A 22,027-nucleotide genomic window follows, 5' to 3' on the forward strand; every position below is an offset into this window, starting at 1 on the left:
ATCTTCCTCAAAAGCTTGCTGCCTTCTTGGAACTTATTTATTTATTTTATTTATTATATATATATATATATATATATATATTATTAACATACATCTTAACACATCTATTGCACTACTACTCGCTCTTTAAAATTAAAAAACTTTTAATACACCTTAACACACATTTTTGGGTTCCACTTTTATCACTTTTTGTCATATAACACACTTTAACAAACAATTTTAGCCATCCCATTGCCGACCGAATTTTTTTACTAGATAAAGTGTGTACCGTTAGCGATTAAATTTTTTTAATTAACATTTTTAATTGCTAAAAGTGTATTTTTCTGTAGTGAACTGAGTGTAATATATCGCAACTTTGCATACCCAAACGAAACAAATTAAATAAAAAACTAGAGACTCAAATATAAGAGGAACACATTTTGAAAACCAATTTTGTAATTAACACTTTCTTTTTAATTGGAAATTGATTTGCAAATAAAAAATTCATACAAAAATGATGCGACAGTGATATTTTGAAAATTGTAAATCACTTTAATGGGCTTTTTTATTTAAAATAAACAGATACAAATCTACTATGTTATTCTGTATGAATTTTTGTACAAATTTTTTATTTGTGTATTACCACTCCTTTTTACCTAGTTCATATTAATGTTGACTCATTTTTTCAACTGAACAAACCAAAAAAAAATTAAAATTAAAAAATCACTTCAAAAAAATCAACTCATTATTTCTATTTTGTTATACGTTTTTCTAAAAAAAAATTACTAAATCAGTAAAAGAAAAGTCAACTCCCAAACACCAAATAGTTTTGCCTGGATCATATGAGACTTGGGAAGGAAGTAACTCTCTCTGTAGAATGAAAGCCCTTCTCTAAAAAATGAGAGCTTCACTGCCCTAGTGCAGTTTCTTCGGATTTCCATTTTCCCTTCGAGTTTGTCTCCTTTAAACCTCCATGGCAACTTTCTCGGTCACACGGAGGGTTTGGACTCGGTGGAACTTCAAGAGGGATCTGATGAAAATGTTGATGTTTCGAACCTCTATCTAGTAGGAAAGGTACTGGCTCCCAAAATACTCAACAAATTTGCGGTGGCAAATATTATTATGGGAGCATGGAAACTGCGGGCCAACATGACAATTTCACCATGGTTGGATAATGTTTTTCTGTTCCAATTTGCTGATGCGGAAGACTGTCGAAAAGCCCTGATGGAGGCTCCTTGGTCAGTCATGGGTTTTCTTTTGGTCCTACAACCTCTATCGATTGGCAAGCCAGTTGAAGAAATAGAGTTCAATTGGTGCCCATTTTGGATGCAAGCTCATGGCATCCTGGGGCCAAATTGACAAGACAAAATGGGGAAATCATTGGTCGAAGAATTGGGAATCTTCTTGGGGTTGAACCCTTCATGATAGTATCCTGTTAGAGAGGAGTTTTCTTCGAATCAGAGTAGAAGTGGACGTGACCAAACCACTACCTTTGGGATTTGTATTACGACAGAAAGGGCCTCAGGTGAAGGAAACATGGGTCTCCTACAAATATGAGAAATTATCAAATTTTTGTTATGATTGTGGTAGGATAGGCCATAACAATTCTTCTTACAAATTCGTCTCCCAAGAGGAAGGTAAGAAATCTGGGTATGGGCCAGAATTACGAACCAGTAGAGCCTCTAGGCTGGATATACCGATGCAAGAGGTATGCAAATGGATAGACAAGGCGGAAGAAAGGGTGCGCAATCCGGTCATCAACTGATCGGCGACAGAGAGGCGGGTAATTGTTGGTACAATGGCTCCTAAGGACACCACGCGCACAACAGACCCAGCTGTGAGTGACCATGAGAATAGGTACAAGGTTCTGCGGCATGAAATGGAGTCAGGTAATGGTAGGAGTATTGGCTTTGGTGGCATGTCTGTACCCACTGTTGAGGTTGCAGGGGTAAACGATAGCACATCTCAGTTGGGGGCAACAGACAGCATTTTGGTAGGTACAGATGCTGTTACGGATACTCCACTGCGTAAGGATGTTTTATCATCAACCCAATCGTTTAATGGGCTTGCACCCAGGTATTTTGTCACCGAGCCCGTAGATAATAATATCATTGTTAGGCCGTCTTACGGTTATGGAAGTGGAATTGGGCCAATCCCTGATATTGGGATCAAGGAAATTAGCCCATTCTCTAGCCCTACTAACCTTTCCTTTCTGGATCAAGCTATTGTCAAGAGTATGGCCACATTTTTCCAAGACTTGTCCATCAAAAGAAAGGCCCACAATGATTTGTGTGAAGACGGTCCACCCAAGCGGATCAAATCGACTACTGGTTATGCTAATCACGAGCAGTTTGCAATGATTTCAACTAAGACCGAAATAGGGTATCGGGATGTTAGGGGTAAGAAATACTCCAAGCGAAGAACATTTGGGCAAGGCTCACAACAAGTTTCAGGAGCAGGTTTTGCGGCCAGGTTGGAAAGAGAGGCTAATGATGGAGCTCTGGTACAGATTCCTATCTCTTTGAGCCAGGAAGGTGGGGAATTTTGGTCTCAGGTCCCCAGTAGTTTACCGACTGAAGATCCTAATACAATGGTTAGGGTTCTGGTGGCTGACCCTCTACAGCCACGAGCTCCATGTTGAGGCTCAGTTGGAACTATCAGGGGTTGGGGTGACCTCTGACAGTACAGATCCTCCGAGAGTTGTGCTCAACCCATGGTCCCTCTGTGGTATTTTTGATGGAAACAAAGAATAAAACCTCCAAGCTGGGAGAGGACTAGTAGAAGGCTTAATTTTCCGAATAGCTGTTATGTTAATCCTGATGGGGCGTCTGGAGGACTTGCTCTTTGATGGGTGGATGAGGTTAAGGTGGATGTTCAATTTAAATCCAAACATGTCATGCGGTGTATTGTTGGTCATGCCAACCCCGACAGGGTGTTGGCTATCTCCTTTATATATGCCCCTCCTAATAGGTCGAAACGCAAGGAATTTTGGAACCTCTTGATTGATCGAGCCAAGAGTAATAACTATCCATGGCTGTGTTTGGGAGATTTCAATCAAGTGGGCTCTATGTGGGAAAAACTAGGTGGTGTGTCGCAGATCTCAAATTGATGGCTTTCAATCTATGCTTTCAGAGTGTGAGTTGATGGATCTTGGTTTTGAAGGTATTGCCTATACCTGGACAAATCACCAAGTTGGGGAAGCTAATATTCGTGAGAGGTTGGACAAAGCGTTTGCCACAGTGGCGTGGCGTGATCGGTTTTCTTTTGCACAAGTATTCCATGAGAGCATCATTGGCTCCGATCACTGTCCGCTTATTGTTAACTGCTATGTCCCGCCAAAAAGAGCTCCTCAGTTGTTTAAATTTGAATCTATGTGAGCATCAAGTTCACAGTGTGGGGAAGTCATCAAGAGGGCGTAGGCCTCTCCAAATTCTGGATCCCCGATGTTCCAGTTGGTCCACAGTTTGAAATCCTGTAGTAATGACCTACTATCATGGAGCCGGAATGAATTTGGCAACTACAAAAAGCAAATTGCAGACTGTAAACGCGAATTGGCTCATCTTTAAAGCCTTGCTCCAACTAGGGGTGTGCGCGGTGCGGGTCGGTGCGGTTTGAGAGAAAAATAGAAACTGTATGGCGGGTGGCGGATTGATAAAAGTGTCACTAGAATTTGCCATTTTCCTTATCAAAAGCCGGCGGTTCGGTTGGCAAATAATGGCTGATTTGCCTTGGCGGTTCGGGCGAATTGGCGATTTATAAAAAAATATAATTCAAATTACAAAACTTAAATCAAAGAGTAAAAAAAAGACGAGAGATACCGTGATGTTAAGCATCTTGAAAAGTGAATTGGAATCCAACTTTATTTTGGATTACTGACATCTTGAATTCCCCTCGAGCAGTAATGTAATACTATATTCTAAGGTATAGAACAACAAGCAAACTTAAGTAAAAAAGAATTTTTAGAATCTTATAAAACATGATTTAATAGCGGTGCGGGTCGGTGCGGTTTGGAAGAAAAATAGAAACCGGCGGATTGATAAAAGTGTCACTAGAATTTGCCATTTTTCTTACCAAAAATCGGCGGTTCGATTGGCAAATAATAACGAATTTGCCTTGGCGGTGCGGTTCGGTACGGTTTTGGCGGTTTCGACTGTATTATGCACACCCCTAGCTCCAACTCACCAGAACTGTCGGGACCAACATGCCATCCAATCCCAACTGGAGGAATATTTGTTAAGAGAGGAGATGTATATCCATCAGTGGTCACGGGTTAATTGGTTGTCATACGGAGATAGGAACAAGGCCTTTTTTCACGCCACACTCAATCAACGCAGACAAAGTGGGTGTTTGGGAAGTGGGTTTTTATGTAGGTTTTTTTAGTTGTAGGATATTATTGGAGAATTTTTTTTTGTGTTTGGGAAGATAGTTGGGTTTTTTTGTGGTTGAATGTGATATTTGTGAGAGAAAAAGTGAAATGATTATGAGGTTGAATGTGATATTTTGTTTGGATGTGTTTTTTTTGGTTTCACAAAAAGTTTGACTTTTTGTGAAAAAAAAAAAAATCCAAGTTCCAAACTTCCCAAACACCACCAAAGAAACCAGTTGATCCACTTTAAGGATACAAATGAGGAGTGGCTCGTATCGGATGAGCACATTAACATTCATATACACGATTACTTTACTGACTTGTTTTCCTCTACTGGTAATCGTGATATGGAGGAGGCTTTGAGTGCAGTGGACCACGTAACCACTCCAGAGATGAAGTCTCGGTTAACCAAGGAAGTAACAGACGATGAAATTAAATCTGCGGTGTTCCAATTAGGATCGCTTAAAGCTCTTGGACCAGATGGGTATCCTAGCTTTTTTTTACCACCAATATTGGGATGTGATCGGGGCGGATGTGTGTAAGGTGGTTTGGAGTTTTTTTTGTGAATAGAGTCCTCTTGAAGGAGTTAAACCACACTAACTTGGTCTTAATCCCGAAGGTTAACACACCTGAGATGCTTTCGTAGTTTAGACCAATTAGTTTATGTAACTTTACACTCAAGATCATCACCAAAATCCTGGCTAGTTGCTTGAAAGAAGTATTGGGAGCAATTATTTCTCCAAATCAATCGGCTTTTGTTCCTGGGAGAATGATCCAAGAAAACATTTTGGTGGCCCATGAAGCCTTTCATTATCTTAAGTTGCACAAAAGGGGTACACAAGCGGACATGGCCACTAAACTTGATTTCAACAAAGCCTACGATTGGGTTCAATGGGATTTCCTGGAAACAATTTTGCAAAGGATGGGCTTTCATGAGATTTGGATTAATTGGGTTATGTAATGTATATCAACAGTTACCTTTACAGTGGTAGTGAATGGAGCTGTGCGAACAACATTTACCCCCACTCGGGGTATTCTGCAAAAAGACCCTCTCTCTCCTTATCTATTCCTCTTTGTGGTCAAAACTTTATCTAAGCTCCTCTAAAAGAGCTTGGACGTGAAGAAATTCTCAAGTATCAAACTTAGCAGAGGTTGCCCAATGCTATCACATGTTTTATTTGCTGATGATGTTCTCTTGTTTCACAAAGCGGATATGGTTCAATGTCATAAAATTCTCAGAGTTTTAGAAGTTTATGGGCGAGCTTCTGGCCAAAAAATAAATTTTGAAAAGTCTGGTATCCAATTCTTCGCTAATACTAAGGCAGGACTTCAAAGTCAGATTTGTGATATCGTGCGTATTGTCCCTATTAAACCAAGTTCCAGATATTTGGGTTTGCCAGCTTGTTGGGGGAGATCCAAACGTGAGACCTATAATTTTATTGTAGAGAAGGTGCGCGACAAACTTCAAGGCTGGAAACTTAAATTGTTATCCCAAATAGGCCGAGAAATTCTTGTCAAATTGATTTCCCAAGCCATTCCATCCTATTCAATGGCTTGCTTTCTTTTTCCAAAGAATTTATGTGCTGAATTAAATGCGCTTTTGAGCAACTTTTGATAGAAAGGAGACTTAGAGTGTAAAGGAATTTATTGGGCATCGTGGGAGAAGATGACCATGTCAAAACTCCAAGGTGGAATGGGGTTTCAGGATTTTTGATCCTTTAATAAAGCTTTACTGGCTCGTCAAGGTTGGCGGCTATGCAAAAATCCTCAATCATTTTGTGCCCAAAATTTTAAAGGCAGGTACTACCCCAACTCAGATTTTTGGAATGCCAGGAAAGGACCTCGGGCTTGGACTAGCATGTTGGAGGGTCGTAAGGTGCTAAACCATGGCATTCGGTAGCAGGTCTACAGTGGGAAATCCATCAAGTTCTAGGACAACAAATGGGTAGCTTTGTCTAAAGACTTTCGGGTTTAATCTTGGAAACCCATAGACTGCCAATTAGTTACTGTTAGCGATGCTATTAATCCCAATTCCAAATGCTGGAGGAAAGATGTGTTGTATGGTGTGGTCTCTCCAGAGGAGGTTCACTAGATTTGTTCGATCCCCATAGCGGTTGAAAATAAAGAAGATCATTTAATTTGGCATCATGACTCCAAAGGGACCTATTCAGTTAAGTCTGGGTACCATGTAGAAGTTACACATCAACAGTGTCACAGTGAGGACGGACCATCTTTTTCTTTTCAGATTCCAACTCTGTTTTGGAAATTCTTGTGGACTCTCCCGATTCCTCCTAAGCTTAGACACTTCTGGTGGTGGGCATGCAATAATCTGCTGGCCTCTAAATCAAACCTTTTTAGGCATCATTGTGAAAAAGATGATATATGTCCCACCTGCTGTAAGGAATCTGAAACAGTGGAGCATTTGCTTTGTAGATGTGACTGGATAAGGGCTGTGTGGTTTGGGAGCAATTTAAACCTCACTCGCAACTCTGGGCCAATTGTTTCGATCCAGCGTTGGACCTGTGATCTGTTTCAAAAAATTCAGGACAAGAATGTTAGAGTGGAGTTTTTTCGTAAGCTGCTTTGGTTAGTGTAAGAGGAGCTAATTTAAGCCCACTAAATTATTTAGGCCCAGTAGCCCAAGATTAGTGGGCCCGAATTTATCGCAAGTCCAAGATTGGTGGGCTTGGATTTATCGCCGTCAAACGGGCTGAATGGCTCTAAGCCTCGAAAGGGTTCGGATCCACGAACCTAGAGACTTACTCGGGCCCGGACTCGAAAGGGTATTAAGCAAGCCTAGAGATCCGAGGCACTCGAACTCGGAAGGGTTCGGATCCACGAACCTAGAGGTCCTAAACACTTGGCTTCGAACGGATTCAGACGCAATCTAGAAGTCGCTCCGTTAATGAGTCCCAGAACACTTGCGGGCTCGGAGCTTTCCGGGATCTACGCACCAGAACCATGGGCGTAATGGAGTTCGAACAAAGGACCCGATCCCGAGGACGGTGAGTGGAGATAAATTCACTCTTCGGTTAAACTAGCCTATACCCGGGTCGAGGTGGCACGACCCCGGGGGGTCCATGAGACTCGGCAATATTTTTTTGCGGCAGGACGTCCTCTGGGACTACCCCTGACCCTTTGGGATGATTGGGGATCATTGGTTAGGTGTGGCTAAGAAGAAGGGTTCGCCGAGGGAGTGATCTCCTCTTCGGGGTTTTCTCATCCTCGGAGAAGTCACCTCCTCGGAGAGGTCACCTCCTCGGACAAGGTGGTTAGAGAGAATATCCCCCATGTGCCTTGCACATAGGCTCCATCCTACATCATGAGGTGCCTATAAATAGCACCCACCCATAGCTTTACAAGGGATGGATTTTGGAGATTTTTGAACTCTTGGGAAAGAACTAATTTCCCTTCTCCACTATCAACCTTGAGAGTGAAAGTGGGAGATCCATGGGAGAGCCTTGCCATTATTCTATTCTCTAGCCATTTTGCCTTCTTCTTCACCCAATCTCTTATCTCCATCATCTCCTTTGTTGATTGTGTTCCTAAGTTGAGATTATTGAAGAATCTAAGCCTCTCATCATATTCTAGAGAATTCGATCTTCGAATTTTCCAACTCCTTTCTTGAACCCTCTCCTACATTTTGGCGACTCTGCTGGGGAGGCGGATTGGTTAATGGTCTCAACGAGATCTGGAATCCACACAACTCCAACAAGGATGGCGGGAGAAGATGAAGTTCACCAACAAGGATCCTCTAATGGTGGTGATGACAGAACCATGGCTCCAGATCAACCACTTTTGCTTGAAGCCATTCAAGGACTTCAGAATACTCAGCAAGAGATTCTTACCACTCTTCAGAATCTCACTCACACCATGTTGGTGATGAGTTCTAACTTTGCACCGGCGCCAAACGGAAATCAAACTGGTGGTGGAGTTATTCCCGCCGGAGCGCAAAATCAAATCCAAGGAGAAGTAGGCCCCAATCAGCCTATGGCTCATGGCAACACGGCCACAGTAACACATGCTCAAACCACAGTAGGCGGCGGCAGTTTGCCCATACCCGGGCTCCATGGCGTGCCAAGCCAAGATCCAATGGTGACTAGGGGAGTTTCTGGTGTAATGAATGGTGCTCCGGCGACTGTTGGTGTCCAGGAAAGCATAAGGAGCATGATGGCGCAAAATGGAGCTCTGCCCGTACCTAATCTTGTCACGCCACCAGTAAATGTTACCCAAGCACCAAGCGGGCCTCCTTTGGTGCCGACAACAAATCTGCAAGCACAAGCCGGTATAGCGGCGCCGTGCGGTGGACTCTATGGGCCTCAATTCAATATCCCATCACCAACTGGCTTGTCTATAGGCGCTGATGGCCAGTATCGTCAAATGTCCTCACCAATGATGAATTCGCAGCACCAGAATGGCCAAGACGCCCCTAGCTCAGTCTTCGGGTACATAAGCCAAGTCCCGGGAATACCACCATCAAACTCTCTCCCTCAACAGTTTCTCACTCTCACCGATGTGCAGGCCATGTTCGATCTCGAACGGGGCAAGAGGACCTTACCCTCTTTGCCTGATCCAGACGTCAAGCCGCCTTACCCCATTGAGATGCTGAGCTATCCATACCCTGAGGGGTATACAGTGCCGAAGTTCATCAAGTTCGACGGCAAACAAGGAAATGCCCGAGAACATGTTGTGCGATTCATCGAGACTCTAGGTATTCATGGTTCAAACCACGTCCTCCGACTGAGAGAATTCTCTAAGTCCCTCACCGACCAAGCATATAGTTGGTATGTTAATTTGGCCCCAAACTCTGTCCGAAGTTGGGAGGAAATGGTTAACAAATTCCACTCCAAGTTCTTTCAAGTGGCGGAGAAGGTGACCACACTTACATTGTGTAAAGAGAAGCAACAAGAAAGTGAAGACATCCTTGACTACGTCAAAAGGTTTCAGGACAAGGCCGTGGATTGTCATGAAGCAGTTGGGGAGAGTTATCTGGTTCAAATTTGTCTAGAAGGGGCATTGAGTAGGTACAAAATGTTTCTAGTTAACCACAAGCTACCCACCTTCTCGGCATTAATAGAAGCAGCTCGGAACATTAGCATTCCTCAGGCTCAGGAGTCCGGATTTAAAGCCAGTTACAAGACTAGTTTCAAGTCATCTCGTGGACCTATCGTTGCTGCTGCCTCTGCCCCAGATACCCGAAATTCACAAGGAGGAGGTCATAGAGGCCAGAAAAGAAAGCAATATAATGGTGAAAAGGGGAATGTTGCTTATCCATGTGGAATCGAGGAAGTGAAAGCTCTAGTTAAGGAATGGGTGGCTGACGGAGAGCTAAAATTGCCTTATGTTGAAGAAATGCCATCAAAAAAGGACCGTGAGAGCCCTGAATTTTGTGTCTACCATCGTACATTGAAACATCCGACAGAGAAGTGTTGGACTCTCAGGAAAATCTTCAGAGATAAAGTCGAAGTAGACGAATTGAGGTTCAAAAAACGAGGGACTCAAGACATCCGAGAACAACCATATCCTCAACACCGAGACAAGGGCAAGAATGTTGCTATGATAACTTATGAAGGCCCAATGATCGAGGCTATCGCTAATCTCGATGACGATGACTGTTATCTGGACGACATCCTCGAGCCAGAGGGTGAGCAAGTTTACTATGGAAGTGCTCTCGATCCAGAGGGCAGAACATTTATGACTTATGGCGAAGATCCCTTTGATCCAGAAGGAGGAGAAGAATACTATGGAAGAGGAGGACACCATGTTTATGTGGCATCTTATTTTGAGGAGACCGAGGAGATGGTTAACTACGAGCCTCCAAGAGTGGAAAAAGATCCGGATCACTATGCCAAAACCTTGCAAGACTGTGTAAAGTTCAAGCAGTTCTTTGACCAGCTTGGACTTTCCAAGGTGGCAAGAACAGAAATCACCAAGTCTATCATTAATATAGCCGAGGCACACCATGAGGAATGCATGTCGACTGAGGGATCTATCCCGAGGAAGGCAAAAGAGCAATCTAGTGCCATTACTTTCTCCGAGGTTGATCGGAAGTATTCTTTTTCTCACAATCGCCCGCTTTATGTGACTGCTTTTATTAACGGGGTTGAGTTCAAAAGGGCCTTTCTAGATAGTGGAGCCTCTATCAACATTATGACTCGCGCTACTCTAGAAAAGGCCGGAATCTCTGAAGAACGCATTGTGAAGCAGCCGATAGTCATCACTGGCTTTGGTGGAGAAAGGAGAGTTACTATCGGATGCGTAACAGTTGATTTAGCCATTGGAGAGATTCGCTCGGCCACCAAGTTCCATATTATCGATTCTGAGGCAAATTATCACATCATTCTAGGGAGGACCTGGATGCATAGATATGGGGCTGTACCATCGAGTTATCATCAGTGTGTTAAGGCTAAATGGGGAAAGAAGACGGTGACAATTCAGGCTACAGAAAGGCCTTTCGAGATCCATGAAGCTCATTATTCTGATGCCATCTACTTCACCGAACTGGCTGTCGAAGAAGTTCCCACCACCTCTAAGCCTCGAGGGGTCAAAATTCCTCGTTGGGAGGATATCAAAGATGACAAGGAGCCGATGGCAGAGTCAAGTAAGCGGGCAATGTCTAGAACAGAAAGTCCGCCTATTCCTCGGAAGGTGATGAAAGTTCGAAAAGGAGGCAAGATGGTGTACTATTTATGAAGGTGCGGGGAGTCGATTTCTTCAGTCACCGACTCCGAGTCAAAAGAAGAGCCTCCTGACAATGATATAGTAATAAAGCCTGAAGTGGCTCCAGAATGTATGCAAGATGGGCCGAAGCCTCAGCCCGAACAACTTATTGAAATAGATCTGAGTGATGGACAAGATGCACCGAGGCCGGTATTCGTAAGTTCGAGCCTTAGCCCAGAGAAGCGGGAACAGTTGTTAAAGTTGATAAGCCGATACTCAGATGTGTTTGCTTGGTCATATAAGGAAATGCCCGGACTAGATCCTGACCTAGTCTCCCACTATCTTGATGTGTTCCCAAACTCCAAGCCAATTAAGCAAGCTGCTCGAAAATATCATCCAGATCTCGAAGAGAAGATTAAGGAGGAGATTGAAAAACTTCAATAGGCTGGTTTCATCCGACCAATACAGTACCCCACGTGGTTAGCAAACATCGTGCTAGTAAAGAAGAAGAATGGCCAAATCAGAGTATGTGTAGACTTTCGAGATTTGAACAAATCTTGCCCGAAGGATGAATTCCCTCTTCCTCACATCGACACCCTCGTGGATACTACCTCGGGACACCAGATGTTCTCATTCATGGATGGATTCAGTGGATACAATCAGATTAAGATGGCTGAAGAGGACGCAGAAAAGACTGCTTTTAGAACACCTCTCGGAAACTTCTTCTATACAGTCATGCCTTTCGGACTCAAGAATGCCGGTGCAACTTACCAAAGAGCTATGACTGCAATCTTTCATGACATGATCCATCATGAGGTGGAAGATTATGTTGATGATCTAGTGGTGAAATCCAAGAAAGAAGAAGACCATCTCCGAGACCTTGAGAAGGTATTCAAGAGGTGCCAGAAATTCAAAATGAGGATGAATCCTCTCAAGTGTGCTTTCGGGGTGACGGCCGGGAAGTTCCTCGGGTTTCTTGTACATAGGCATGGTATCGAGGCAGATGAAGACAAGGTCAAATCTATCAGAGCAATGCCTCCCCCGCATTCTCAGAAGGAGTTAAAGAAGTTCCTCGGGAAGGTGTCTTATATTCGGAGGTTTATCCCAGCACTGGCAGAGATCTCTGCGCCTTTCGGCTCTTTGTTAAAAGGAGATGCCAAGTTCGAGTGGAACCAAGAGCACCAAAAGGCCTTTGAGAGAATCAAGGCGGCCTTGACCTCGCCTCAGACCATGATAGCCCCGCAGCCCGGGGTGCCTCTAATGTTGTACCTAACTTCAACCCCCAAGTCCATAGGGGCATTATTGGTCCAAGATGTAGATGGAGTAGAACGCCCGGTGTATTACATCAGTCGGAAGATTCGAGGAGCAGAAGTCCGATATACTCCAGTAGAGAGACATTGTTTAGCTTTGGTATTCACTGCCCAAAAGCTCAGACATTACTTCCTAGCACATCAGATTCAGATTGTTACTAGAAGTGATCCGATCCGATACCTCCTCAGCAAGCCTGCTCTAACCGGGAAGGTGGCAAGATGGTTGTTAGCACTGGGTGAATTCGAGATCACATGTGTAGCCCCCAAGGCGATCAAAAGCCAAGCCTTAGCTGATCTCCTTGCCCAATTTCCAAGTGGTGACTATGAACCAGTGAATGAAGAATTAAGAGGAGAGGTGCACACAGCTATGGCTTCCGAGGAAAGCTTCTGGACATTGAGCTTTGACGGAGCAGCAGCCGGAGGGAAGGGAGGAACCGGGATAGTCCTTACAAGCAAAAGTGGGGAAAAGTTATATTTGTCTTATAAACTGGATTTCCATTGTTCGAATAACGAAGCCGAGTATGAGGCTCTTATTTTAGGCTTGATAGCAGCTGAGAAGCACAGTATCAAGAAGATTCGGATCCGGGGGGACTCAAAGCTGATAGTGAAGCAAGTTTCAAGACAGTTCGTCTTAAAGGAGCCTGCCTTGGCCACATATCGAACAACAGTCCAAAGGCTTCTTGACAAATTTCAGAAGGTCGAAATAGAGCATGTGCCTCGCTCCGACAACAAGTTTTCAGATGCCCTTGCAACATTAGGGGCAAGAGTTGACATTCCAGAGGAAGAGGCAACAATTGTTATCAAAAAGAGAACAGAACCTTCAATAATACCCGAAGACAAAGGCCTTCCGGAGGACTGGAGAGGTGAAGTCTTCGAACATCTCAGAAGCAAAGTTGGAGAACTGACTATGGCCAAGCTTGCCCAATTCACAATTATTCGAAGTGAACTTTACTTCCGAGGGGGTACCGGATTCCTAGCCCGGTGTGTTGGCCAACAAGAAGCGAGCTTCCGACTACAACAGATCCACGAAAAGTCTTGCGGGGATGGGGATATCAGTCTGTACAAAAGAATCCAAAGGCAAGGTTATTATTGGCCCGAGATGGAGAAGGACTCGAATCAATTACAGAAGGAATGCCCCAAGTGTCAGTCATACATCCGGGAGGATGAGAGTTGCTTTGAAATTGATACCCTTGACTGGAGGCAAGTCTACATTGACTATCTCAAAGAGGGAACACTACCTGAGAGCCCGAGGGACATTGCACACCTCAAGAGGAGAGCGAGGCGGTACTTTCTTGATCAGGACAAGCTTTACAGAAGAAGTATTGAGGGCACTCCCCCGAGGTGTCTCTCCAAGGAGGAGTCAGATCTAGTCCTCGGAAGAGCCCACGAGATTGAACATCAAGGAGGGGCTCGGCTGTTCGAGCAACTTATACACCTTGGGTATTACTGGCCGACCATGGAGTCAGATGCATCCCATCACGTGAAGAGGTGCCAGACTTGCCAGAAACACGGAAATTTGATCCATGCTCCAGCTGTAGACCTGCATAGTATCCGAACGCCATGGCCGTTCCATACCTGGGCTTTTGATCCGATAGGGCCCATCTCCACATCTTCTAAGGGGTACAAGTGGATTCTCGCAGCCACAGAATTGAGTACAAAGTGGGTCGAAGCAATTCCTCTGAAGAACGCTACGGGGCCTGCAGTCGCGAACTTCATCAAGGAGAATATCATTTGCCGATTTGGGGTACCAAACACCATCCTCTCGGATAACGGCACTCCCTTCATAAACAAATATGTGAAGAGTCTCCTAGAGACTTACCAAGTGAAGCATCACAAATCCACACCCTACTATCCAAAAGGGAACGGGCAGGCGGAAGCCACAAACAAGACACTGACAAGGATTCTGAGCAAGATGATGAATGAGTTTGGGGGGACTTGGTCCGAACAGTTGATAGTAGCCCTATGGGCGTATCGCACTTCGAAGAGAAAGCCAACTCAAGCAACTCCTTACTCCCTTGTGTATGGGTCCGAGGCAGTGTTACCTATAGAGTTGGAAACGCCATCTGCTCGAATGGCTCTCGCCTCGGGGATGGTATTGGAGCCTCGAACCACCAGATTGGAAGCATTAGAGGAAAAGCATGACAGAGCTGCAAAAGTCATGGAAAGGTATCATGAGTCCATCGCCTGAGCCTATAACCAGACTGTGATACCAAGGAAGTTTGAAGAAGGTGATCTAGTATGGAAGATTGTAGACCCAATCATGCGAGGACAGCCTTTGCCCAAGTTTTCTCCAAAATGGGAAGGGCCCTACAAGGTGGTTCAGGCGAGCTCAAGCAGGTACTACAAACTTGTAAGGGTTGAAGACGACTTCCGAACTGGCCCGCTCAATGCAAAGTTTATCAAGCATTACTACCCATAGTTGGACTCATCTATGATGAAATTCATTTTCACTTTCTTACTTTGTCTAAAAGTTGTATTTCCCTTACGTTATGAAGAAGCTGGTTCTCTCTATGGTGCATGTTTTATCCCATCACTTACAGTGAATCTATTATACTTTTGTCAAGAAAGTTGAAGAACTAATGAGAATATTTCAGCTTTTATAAACATGTGCATATGATTGTTCTTTCCATTGTATCATTCGAAATAAATATTTTATCAAGTAGAATGAGAAAACAATGCGAAAATATCCAAACGACAAAAATTTTGTCATTTCATTGCATTGTCCTAGATAAAACATTTTTATCGAAAGGGGCAAGAAAGTAATGATAAAAAAAAAACTCAATCTTTCCTAAAGACACCCTCGAAGAAGCTGCCCGTCACATCTACATCTGGAGGACAAACAGTAGAGTGTGCCTCTAAAGTCTCCAAGGCCCGAGCATAACCCGACTCCAGTTCACGAAGAGTTGCCTTTGCCTCATCTATAGAGGTGCGATAAGAGGCAAGCACAAACATAAGTTCCAGCCGATGACTGGCGTTCGAAGCTATATCCAGGCGCTTCTGAAGCCATGATAAGTCCACTTGGTGACGCTCCATGTCAGAGATCCCCTGATACGCCGTCTCGACTACTTTCCCGTTAAGGTCACACAACCGTTGCCTGTCCAAGCTATATAAGATAGTGGCAAAAGACTCGAGAAGAGCAGTCTGAATGAGTGGACACTGGCAAGCAAATGAAGCAAAGGTCTCCGGGTAACTTGAATGCACAAGCTGTAGAACTGAAGCAAACTCAGGAGCTACCCAATAATGGAGAAATGATACTTTGCCAGAAGCCGAAGGAGGAATTGGGGCCGGAAAGCTGCTAGTCTCAGGAATCTCCCCAATGTCTATCGGGTTAGATGAACCACCCGGAGGGGTAACTCCCAGCAGAGGTCCCGAGCCTGAGAATGCCGAACGATAAGGGGAAAGACCAAAAGCATCACTATCAATGTAGAAATCACTGAGATTCAAATCCAAAATATTCGAGGGCACTGGCGATGAAGAACCTCTGGCAGTCGTCTCAAAGGCAGGTGTTCCCCCTTGAGAAGGAGAACCGTGAGGAGTTACAAAAAGAATCGGAGTAAAGTCCGAGGCAAGTGAAGGCAGGACCCCGGTAGCAGCTAACGCTGGAGCAGATTCTGAGGTAGGTGAAGGCAGGACCCCGGTAGCAGCTAACACTGGAGCAGAGTCTGAGGCAGGTGAAGGCAGGACCTCGGTAGCAGCTAACACTGAAGAGAAATAAATGACAAACTTCAGAAAGAAAGATTACCAGAGGGAGAATCAATATGCAAAGCCGGAGCAACTGAAGGACTCCTAGCATCAGCAAGGTCACTTGGCCGTATAGAGAGCACCTGATCGATCTCAATGTCTGATGAAGCCTGAACAGTAGCAGTCATCCCTGAAGAAGGAAGGAGGGCCGAAGGATGAGAATCACCATAAGTGCCAGAGCGAGTCTCAGAGATTTCTAGCACATCCACCTCCACACCATTCCCAGAGGCGCACCTCGTCTCTACATTGCTTCTAGAAGCATGGCCTACGGCATCAATTTCTGAGGCATCAGTCCCTCCAGTAATCTCAACATCAGAACGGTGAGCCCCAATAGCCTCGTCACCAAGATAGCGCTCCTCCTCAGCTACGGTAGGGCGGTGACGACGCATACATGGAATAAGGTCACAAAAATGGTCGGAGGACTCAGCCTCATCATCATCATCATCTATAACTGCTATACGAGAGGTGCGCATCTTCACAAGTCTTGCAGACAAAGGGAGGGTGTCGTCCAAGTCTGAGTCCGGCCTGGGGGAGGCAGCATGGCCAGGAGCCACGGTACTGAGAACGTCAACAACCGCAGGATCCTGCACAACATGGGCAAATAAAAGTTTTCATTTTTAGAAGGTATAGTCGCAAAAAGGAAAGTAGCTTCAAATCAAAAATTTCGGGTACCTCATGAAGCCTTTTGGAAAGGCGAGGAGCGGAAGGACTGGCATCAGAAGTCCTCTTGTGAGCCATCTTCTTAAGGCGGGTCGTCCGAGGACTAGAGGCCTTATTCAAAGGGACTGGCTCCGGAGAAGTAATTGCCAAGCTAGAAGCAGATGCCCGAGCAGAAGGGTCAGTTGGAGCAGATGAGGTGAAGAAACTCTCGTACATGTGGTCAGATTTTCGGCTCTCGGGTAGCCGAAGAGAAGAATCCTTCTTATAAATCGGCGGAGGCAAACATACGGTCGGTCTGCTCTGGACAAATGCAATAAACGCATCGATATTCTTCTGCCAATACCGCCTGAAAGAGGGGGTGAAACCCCCTACTCGGCTCAAGCCTGGCATCGTCAAAGAGCCGGATATGGGAAGCACGATGTGTACAAGCCCGCGACTGAAGCGCCCGTAGCTCGCTGAAAATGATAATAAAGGAGGTGCTGGCCCCGGGGCACATTGATCAAACCCGAATTGACATGCTACGCGGTCAGGCCTATAAACGGCACTATCAACGCCTTCCTCATGCCACACCGGTAATGAACTCGGACGAATCATAATCAGCATATCAACAAAGGGTGCATGGATGTTCTTCGGCAAAGGAAAGGACACCGAACGGGAGGAACCATGATAGATAAGCGGTGTGGCCACACCCACAGGTGGGCATACATACGGCTGTGCCACAAAGCGTCGGGGATCATCCACCAGAGTATTCAAGGATAAGGTGGAAATGGTACGTGACCACCGTGTAATCAACGGCTGGCAAGACTTCGCTTTCTCAAATGTCCGAGACCCATCAGTATCGAGCACGGGGATGCCATCTTTATCCACTATCTCCCGAAGAACTTCCGCCTCAAATACAGTCGGAGCAGGGGCAAATTTTGGGAACCTCTCGAAGAAGAAACATAGCAGGAACTGGCTGTGAATAAAGGAGACAGGCTCATATCGACCCACGGAGCGAACCATATCTCGATGTAGTAGATCCAGCCGATAGTAGAGATTCCCAAGAAATAGTGGAGCCAAAGGGATCCGATCTCCTCTAAAGAGCCTGACTGCCAAGGGGAAGACGAAAGGATTGAGGGAATCCGGAGGTGTGCTCGGAAGAATGAAGAATGAAAGGAAGCAAGCCAGAAATCCCAAGAAATAGAGCCTGGAGCCATACATCGGACCGGCCTCATACTCCCGAGAGTCAGGGTCAGCATCTCTGGCCAAGGGCTGAAGATCTTTGAAGAAGTGGCGGATCCATGCAGTATAGGAGGCACGGTCCGTCCTTACTCGACAAGTCCTCCTCGCTGAACCATCAAAAACGGAACTCCACCGACCACAAGTTTGAAGATTTAGCTTCAGAGATTGGATCAAAGAATCATCTTCGGGGGGTGTCTGCTCAGGGTCGAAGGCATCAGGGCCGGTCACTTCCAGACGCAGCAACATGAACACATCCTCAAGGGTGGGCCCCATCTCGTGCTGGCCAAGTATAAAGGTGTGTGTCTCGGTGCTCCATCGAAGAGCCATGGCTTCCAGGCTAGCATTGTTGCGACGGATGGATAGGGATCGAGATATTTTCACTGGGATCAATAGTCGGGCCTCTTGAAGCCGCTGACAGAAGCTCTTGTCCGAAAGGACATCATCGACCCACTCCCGCCAACCAAAAGGAGGGTTTGAGAAGGCCTTGAACTGAGGATAACAGTATGGAAAGTCCCCCCGCTCAATCCGAAAGCGTAGCACCGAGGAAGGAGAAATGAGGGCCTCATGTCCAGAGTCAGTGTCCTCAGTGAGACATAATGGAGCCGCCTTCGGAGATAGAAGAGAAGTGGTGGAGGTAGCCGCCCGCCAGAAGGGGTCCTTCCGACCAAAATAAGGAGATTTCCTCCACTCAGATGCCGGAGGTACATCCCTCTCTTTCATGAGAGCCGGTTCTGATGACCCTGGAGCTACGGGTTTCTTTTGAGAAGACATATGGCTGAAATAACCGGTATAAATATTAAAGAGTTGACCGTATTAAAATTCAGAATATTATTACATGCAACATGATGGGTTTATCAACAAATTCAACTTCGGACGTCATCAACAATTCATTTTCTCGGATATTCTTCAAGCTCAACAAATTTTAATACCAATGGGTGCATCATCAACATATAGATTTTCGTCTTCTATCATCAATAAGAGGTGCAATGTCATAGGTCGCTTCATGATGAAGTTCAATCGGGTCAATTTCTTAAAGTCACTATGTTCCATATTAAAGGTCCAATTTATACGGGGCTCAAAATTTGGACAGAGTGAAGTTCAATAGCAAATTTCAGGCCCAAGATCCGAAGTATTTTACATTTCTCATCAGTAGCAAGATTCAATGGATTGTCATGTGAATTACAAGAGTGTTCCTCCCAAGTCAATATTATTTGCTCAGTTCAAGTGGCAAATATTCTATTACGAGGGCAAAATTCAGCAGCAATGGGTCAAGTTATGCAATAGTCCAGAATTTCTTTAGCAAATTTTAAGTTAGAAAAATCGTTTAAATAAATCCCACAACTTATTTCAAAAATTGCAAAGCCCAAACAAATTCAAGATTCACATTGGGATTTCAAATCACCGATATTATTTTTATTTAATGTATCAGAACATGGAAGTTCAAGCATGGATTCATTTTATTTAATATAGCAGTGCATGGGTTTATATATCTATTTCTTGAGCACAAAGACCCATCAATAAGAAGGAAAATGAATTTATTCATTTATTTATTACAAGAGCTGCCACCACACAAATATATATATATATATATATATATATAAAACAATTGAAAGAACTTACTCACAGATTCACGCCAATGGAAAAAGAGCACGGCTGGAAGTAGTGGCGAGACCACAAACGCGAGAAAGATACTCCTAAGGCTAACGCCGAGTTGAGCGGTGCTAGGCAAGACCACACATGTCGCGTTGAGTGGGCGCACGTGTGTGGTCAGCGCTGGATAATTCGAAGACGGAAGCAAGAGTGGTGCCACAGAGGAGTCGGCAACCACACACGTCACGTTGAGTGGGCAACGTGTGTGGTCTGCGTTGGAATGGTTAAAGCCGATGGTGGAGTAGAAGCGGAGTGAAGCCAACAGTGAGCGGTGTTGGGCAGTCGAGGTAGGCGTCGCGGGTGATGTCGCGGAGACGACACCGTCAGTGGCTCTCGAAAGCCAGAAGCAACAGTGGCGTTACGAAGACGCTGGCGTTAGTACTATTCAGAAAAAACCGAGCTCCAGAGAGTCTGGGTCTCTGAGGAAGTTATGTTGTTTGGCTCTGCAATAGCAATCAATGTACACACAGATTTAGCCTCTGATCTGTTTTAAAAAAAAAAATGTGTCATTAGAATCATAGATGTTGAAATAAGACTTTTTCATAAAAGCTGCCACAAAATAAATAAATATATATATATATACAAGAGGAAGAGGTTCAAGAATGGTGAAAATATAAGCTAAAATCAGGGAGGTTTTACAGACTGTGGTCAATAAGAATGGTGGCACGAGCAACAGCTGAGATCGAAAGTAGGCAAACCGGCGTCACGTTGAATCGGCGACGCGTTCCGCATTGATTAATTTCGGATAGAACCAGCAGGTATAACACAAAACCGAGAGCTACGAGATCCGAGCTCTGGAAGATACCGCTGGACCAAGAAGACGTTGAGTTGAATGGTGTTTGGCGAGACCACGCATGCCGCGTTGAGAGGGCGGCGTGTGTGGTCGGTGCTTGGCAGTCAAGGCTACCAGCAGCGACGTGAGTGGGTATAACTGGACAGCCGAGGCCAGCGGCAAAATTGCAGCAGTCGCGACGTTGGGACAAATCGGTGGTGTTGCTCGAAGCTGTGATAGCAGTTGGTATGCAAACAACAGTGGTCTTCAAAGCAAGAAACAGCGCTGGTTTGTTGAAGAAGAAGGCTAGCCTCCCGATCTAGAGAGAGAGAATAGGCTGAGAAAATGGGTTTGGCGGCTGAGCAAAAGTTTGTGAGGATTAGGGTTTTGGGCCTTTCTTTAAATAGAAATAAAATGGGGAATTATTCCTTGAATATTCCTATTCCGTCATATATTCTATACACTGTGTATACACGTGATGAGTGTGCTGACTTGCCAAAAAAAAAAAATAAATAAAAAAATAAAAAATAAATAAATAAATAAATAAATAAATAAATAAATAAATAAATAAAAATAAAAAAAAAAGAGTACAAAAAAATAAAATTTTTGCTTGTCAATTTTTTTTGTAAATTGAAGTGCGTCATCAACTTTATCCATAGGCTCTGTCGTGACAACATGTTTTTTTTTTTGGGGAACGTGATGCGAAGCAGGGTCGAAGAAATGACAGTATGCATGTCCGAGAAAATTATAATTTCTCGCACACGCAAGGGGCAAATGTAAGAGGAGCTAATTTAAGCCCACTAAATTATTTAGGCCCAGTAGCCCAAGATTAGTGGGCCCGAATTTATCGCAAGTCCAAGATTGGTGGGCTTGGATTTATCGCCGTCAAACGGGCTGAATGGCTCTAAGCCTCGAAAGGGTTCGGATTCACGAACCTAGAGACTTACTTGGGCCCGGACTCGAAAGGGTATTAAGCAAGCCTAGAGATCCGAGGCACTCGGACTCGAAAGGGTTCGGATCCACGAACCTAGAGGTCCTAAACACTTGGCTTCGAACGGATTCAGACGCAATCTAGAAGTCGCTCCGTTAATGAGTCCCAGAACACTTGCGGGCTCGGAGCTTTCCGGGATCTACGCACCAGAACCATGGGCGTAATGGAGTTCGAACAAAGGACCCGATCCCGAGGACGGTGAGTGGAGATAAATTCACTCTTCGGTTAAACTAGCCTATACCCGGGTCGAGGTGGCACGACCCCGGGGGGTCCATGAGACTCGGCAATATTTTTTTGCGGCAGGACGTCCTCTGGGACTACCCCTGACCCTTTGGGATGATTGGGGATCATTGGTTAGGTGTGGCTAAGAAGAAGGGTTCGCCGAGGGAGTGATCTCCTCTTCGGGGTTTTCTCATCCTCGGAGAAGTCACCTCCTCGGAGAGGTCACCTCCTCGGACAAGGTGGTTAGAGAGAATATCCCCCATGTGCCTTGCACATGGGCTCCATCCTACATCATGAGGTGCCTATAAATAGCACCCACCCATAGCTTTACAAGGGATGGATTTTGGAGATTTTTGAACTCTTGGGAAAGAACTAATTTCCCTTCTCCACTATCAACCTTGAGAGTGAAAGTGGGAGATCCATGGGAGAGCCTTGCCATTATTCTATTCTCTAGC

At 44.9% G+C, this 22,027-nt stretch overlaps 2 protein-coding genes across 2 annotated transcripts; one reads left to right on the plus strand and one right to left on the minus strand.

The window, feature by feature from the left end:
- Window positions 1-4,692: 4,692 nt before the first annotated feature.
- Window positions 4,693-14,676, plus strand: LOC114259586 (uncharacterized). Its single transcript, XM_082908442.1, has 4 exons — window positions 4,693-4,829; window positions 6,779-6,899; window positions 11,474-13,457; window positions 14,639-14,676. Exons 1-4 carry the CDS (start codon window positions 4,693-4,695, stop codon window positions 14,674-14,676), a joined length of 2,280 nt encoding a protein of 759 aa, XP_082764568.1.
- Window positions 14,677-16,149: 1,473 nt separating this feature from the next.
- LOC145813171 (uncharacterized) lies at window positions 16,150-18,282 on the minus strand. The gene is made up of 3 exons (XM_082908443.1): window positions 16,729-18,282; window positions 16,291-16,640; window positions 16,150-16,156 (listed from the first exon to the last, which is right to left on the minus strand). Exons 1-3 carry the CDS (start codon window positions 18,262-18,264, stop codon window positions 16,150-16,152), a joined length of 1,893 nt encoding a protein of 630 aa, XP_082764569.1. The 5' UTR covers window positions 18,265-18,282.
- Window positions 18,283-22,027: the final 3,745 nt, after the last annotated feature.

This window comes from Camellia sinensis, chromosome 15, assembly GCF_055761805.1.
Source record: "Camellia sinensis isolate YWXY chromosome 15, ASM5576180v1, whole genome shotgun sequence".
NCBI lineage: Eukaryota > Viridiplantae > Streptophyta > Magnoliopsida > Ericales > Theaceae > Camellia > Camellia sinensis.